Raw genomic sequence first — 5,023 nt, forward strand, 5'->3', positions numbered from 1 at the left:
AGGCCTGGTCACACCCAACTGCCCACCCCTGCAGGCCTGGTCACACCCAACTGCCCTCCTCTGCCGGCCATCTTGTGGTGACCATCTTGTGGTGGCCATCTTGTGGCAACCATCTGGTGGCAGCCATCTTGTGGCAGCCATCTTGTGACAATGTCACACAAGGGTGTTGTGCGACGTCACCTAGCCTTTTATTATATAGGATACTGCCTAGCTCTTATTATATTTATTTCAACAAGCACCTTTGTCTTTGGGAATTTGAGAACAACCTTTCCCAGAGTCTAATCTTCAGTTCCTTCTAGAGCCAGAACTTCTGTATGAAGGCAGAATTCCTGGTTAAGGTGAGAAATAAATCTTTTGGAAGTAATAGTCTGAAATGACATAATCCAATCCATCTATCCTTTTTCAAATAGTCCTCATGAACCACCATTTAAATTCCATCATTGTCCTGTTCCATACATAGATAACAGCTCATTGTGAATACCTTCTTATTGAATCTTATCCTTGTCACTGACTGAGATTTTTTTTTTTTAATACCACCTGGTAAATTTCATTTTTGTCATTCAAATACATTTTCAAAAATATTTAGAGTCTCGAGCTCTAGTTGGTAGCAAAACATACACGCTCCAGTTCTTCAGTACCAGCGGCAGCCATGGAAGTTGTTTGATTCCTCTGGGCAGATCTGTGCCACTCACCTGCCACACACTCCACTGTCAAAAGCCTCAGTCATGGTGAAGCTCACAAAGGCTGGTAAAAATCAAAGTGACCCCAAGAAAATGGCTTCTCCTCCAAAGGAGGTAGAAGAAGATAGTGAAGATGAGGAAATATCAGATGAAAAAGATGAAAGCAGTGAGAAGAGGTTATCATTCCTCAGAAAAAAGGCATGAAAGCTACCACAACTCCAGGAAAGAAGGTGATGGTTTCCCCAACAAAAAAGATTGCATTTGCCACACCAGGCAAGAAAGCAGTTGTCACCCCTGACAAAAAGGTAGTGGGTATGCCAACCTCTGGCAAGAAGGCAGCAGTTACACCAGCCAAAGCATTAGCCACACCTGGTAAGAAGGGAGGCACACCAAGCAAAGCATTGGTAGCAACCACTGGTAAGAAGGGAGCAGTCACCCTGGTCAAGGGAGCAAAGAACGGCAAGAATGCCAAGAAAAAAGATAGTGATGAGGAAGATGATGATGACAGTGAAGAGGAGGAGGGTGAGGAGGATGAGGATGAAGATGAGGATGAATTTGAGCCAGCAGTGATGAAAGTTACTGCTCCTGCCTCAGATGATGAAGATGAGGATGAAGATGAGGATGATGATGAAGAAGATGACTCTGAAGAACCTATGGAGACTGCATCAGCCAAAGGCAAGAAAGCTCTCATAAAAACTGTTTCTGTGAAGGCCAAGAGCACAGCTGAGGATGAGGATAAAGAAGAGGATGATGAAGATGGTGAAGAGGATGATGATAAGGAAGAGGAGGAGGAGGAAGAGCCTGTCAAAGAAGCACCTGGAAAACCAAAGAAGGAAATGGCCAAACAGAAAGCTGCTCCTGAGGCCAAGAAACAGAAAGTGGAAGCCACAGAGCCAACGATGGCTTTCAATCTCTTTGTTGGAAACTTGAACTTCAGCAAGTCTGCTCCTGAATTAAAAATGGGTATCAGTGATGTTTTTGCTAAAAATGAGCTTGCTGTTGTGGATGTCAGAATTGGTGTGTCCAGGAAGTTTGGCTATGTGGATTTTGAATCTGCTGAGGATTTGGAAAAAGCCTTAGAGCTCACTGGTTTAAAAGTCTTTGGCAATGAAATTAAACAACAAAAACCAAAGGGAAAAGACAGTAAAAAAAGATGGAGATGCAAGAACACTTTTGGCAAAAATCTGCCTTATAAAGTTACTCAGGACAAATTAAAAGAAGTGTTTGAAGATGCTATGGAGATCAGATTAGTCAGCAAGAATGGAAAGAGTAAAGGGATTGCTTATATTGAATTTAAGACAGAAGCTGATGCAGAGAAAACCTTGGAAGAAAAGCAGGGAACAGAAATAGATGGGCGGTCTATTTATCTGTACTATACTGGAGAGAAAGGTCAAAATCAAGACCATGGAGGTGGAAAGAACAGCACTTGGAATGGTGAATCAAAAACTCTGGTTTTAAGCAACCTTTCCTACAGTGCAACAGAAGAAACTCTTCAGGAAGTATTTGAGAAGGCAACTTTTATCAAAGTGACCCAGAACCAAAATGGAACATCCAAAGTGTATGCACTTATAGAATTTGCTTCATTTAAAGATGCTAAAGAAGCTTTAAAATCCTGTAATAAAAGAGAAATTGAGGGCAAAACAATCAGACTGGGATTGCAAGGACCCAGAGGATCGCCTAATGCAAGAAGCCAGCCATCCAAAACTCTGTCAAAGGTCTGTCTGAGGATACTATGGAAGAGACATTGAAGGAGTCATTTGATGGCTCTGTCTGGGCAAGGATAGTCACTGACCAGGAGACAGGCTCTTCCAAAGGGTTTGGTTTTGTAGACTCCAACAGTGAGGAAGATGCCAAAGCTGCCAAGGAGGCCATGGAAGATGGTGAAATTGATGGAAACAAAGTTACTTTGGACTGGGCCAAGCCTAAGGGTGAAGGTGGCTTCGGGGGTCGTGATGGAGGCAGAGGTGGCTTTGGAGGCAGAGGTGGTGGCAGAGGAGGCAGAGGTGGATTTGATGGCAGAGGCCGGGGAGGCTTTGGAGGTCGAGGAGGCTTCCAAGGAAGCAGAGGAGGAGGAGGAGACCATAAGCCACAAGGAAAGAAGACGAAGTTTGAATAGTTTCTTCTATCCCTGTCTTTCCCTCTTCCATTTGAAAAAGAAAGGACTTTAGTGTTTTTACTCTGTTACCTGATCAATGACAGAGCCTTCTAAGGACATTCCAAGACAGTATACAGTCCTGTGGTCTACTTGGAAATCCATTTAGATAACATTTCAAAGGAGATACCCTGTTGGTTTTGACTGGATATTCATAAAAACTTTTTAAAGAAATGAGTGATAAAGCTAAGCCTTATCTGTAAGTTTTGAATTTATATTGTTTCTTCCCATGTACAAAACCATTTTTTCCCCTACAAATTGTTTTTATGTGTGTGTGTTGGGGTATAAAGGAAAGCAGAAGGTTTCATCATAATTTTGCTTCAGCAGCTATGGGACAAATTAAAAGTCCTAAACTCTGGCGCCAGAAAAAAAAAAAAATTAGAATACTAAACAAAACGGCTCCACAAAACAAATGCAAATGAAAGGCAAATAACAATGAATCGTTTCTAACACAGAATTGATTTTGAGAAAACAATATAACTTGCAACCTACAAAGTATAATGCTACAAATCTATCTATTCTAGATAAAAGCTACCAGAGCAACGGAAAAGAAAGGGGCACATTCAAATTGTGTTTTTAATTATAAAAAAACTATGGGCCCGGTGCATGAAATTCATGCATGGGGGGGTGGGTAAGGGGCCCCTCAGCCCCGCCTGCACCTTCTCACAATCCGGGACCACTGGCTCCTAACCACTCACCTGCCTGCCTGCCTGTCTGATCACCCCTAACCACTCTATCTGCCTACCTGATACCCCTAACTGCTCCCCTGCCTGTCTGATAGCCCCTAACTGCCTCTGCCTGCTGGCCTGATCACCCCTAACTGCTCTCCCTGGCTGGACTGGTCACCCCTAACTGCCCTCCCCTGCCAACCTGGTCGCCCCTCACTGCCCTCCCCTGCCAGCCTGGTCGCCCCTTACTTCCCTCCGCTGCCAGCCTGGTCGCCCCTAAAAGCCCTCCCCTGCTGGCCTGGTCACCCCTAACTGCCTATGCCTTAGCCCCCGCCACCGTGGCTTTTTCCGGAAGGACATCTAGATGGATGTCCGGAAGATGTCCAGTCTAATTAGCATATTACCCTTTTATCAGTATAGATGGTATCAGTTGTGGAAGCAACAATTTATGTTAATACTCTAGCATATGCCTAACTTATAAATCTTTTAACTCCTGTTGCTAGTAAACTAGTGATTTTCACTAATGAAAGGGTCAATTTTCAAAAAAGTATCCCTTCCAAACAATATTGAGAAAAACAGGATGCTATAAATTCCCCAAAGAATAAATAAACTAGCTCAGGTCCTGGCCAGTTTTGTTTCAGGACTAAAGTATGGGAAAGATGTGGAAGAATGCTGTTAAACTCATCAGTTTCATATCAAACTAAATGTTGTCTTGAATGCCTTTACTGTGTGACATGGTATAGATTTGCTTCAGTATTCAAAAGGCATAAATCTTCCATCTGGATTATATTGAAGGTGTCAAAGTTTATAGTTGAAAGACATGTACTTGGCAAAAACTTAAAATTACAGGAAGCTTTCTGAGTAAGTGAAAGGTGAGAAATTACTACAGTCAAAAGATCTGAATATCTAATTTCTTCATTTTGAATTTTACAGTTTTCTTTACAACACTCAGAACTTAAATGCATCTAAAATCACTATCATTTTATATTTATTTTTCTAAAAATCTTTTGAAACATTTTGCTCACTGATGTATAAGACTATATCTTTATAAAAGTGCTACAAAATATACAGATAATTTGTATTTTACAACTTTTAGCATATTGAGAATCAAACCAAAAACGAGTGGAGGAAAGATCATAAGAAAAAGCACACTTTAACAGAAATGTATGACCAAAAAGCTAGATTTCCTTAACTTTCAAAATTTTAAAACAGAATGGCTAACACCACTTTTAATGTCAGAATTGAAGGGTCCACCTGAAGATAAGCTTTTCTGAGGTCCTTGCACTCATTCAAAAGTGGGATACAGATTATTGCACACACAATTTGGTCAGTCATTCCAGGCTTCACACCTTTGTGAGTGTGAGCTCATCCACTTCAGAATGAATGATTCCCATTCTTTATCTCCAGGCCTCATGGCTCCTTCTGCTTGTTTTTGTAACTCCCTAGTGTACATGTCTAAAGGCACCCACACACATGCAGAGAAATGAACTAGGTGTTTATAAGATTCAAATCTATTCTCTATG

At 41.6% G+C, this 5,023-nt stretch overlaps 1 protein-coding gene across 1 annotated transcript; it reads left to right on the plus strand.

Moving 5' to 3' along the window:
• Nucleotides 1–725: 725 nt before the first annotated feature.
• LOC308244005 (nucleolin-like) lies at nt 726–2,834 on the plus strand (the record flags this gene model as incomplete). Its single annotated transcript, XM_080660093.1, is given in 3 exon segments — nt 726–846; nt 849–2,384; nt 2,387–2,834. Coding segments are annotated over 3 exon segments (2,067 nt in total). The 3' UTR covers nt 2,797–2,834.
• Between the last annotated feature and the right edge of the window lie 2,189 nt (nt 2,835–5,023).

This window comes from Plecotus auritus, assembly GCF_963455305.1.
Source record: "Plecotus auritus genome assembly, chromosome: 3".
NCBI lineage: Eukaryota > Metazoa > Chordata > Mammalia > Chiroptera > Vespertilionidae > Plecotus > Plecotus auritus.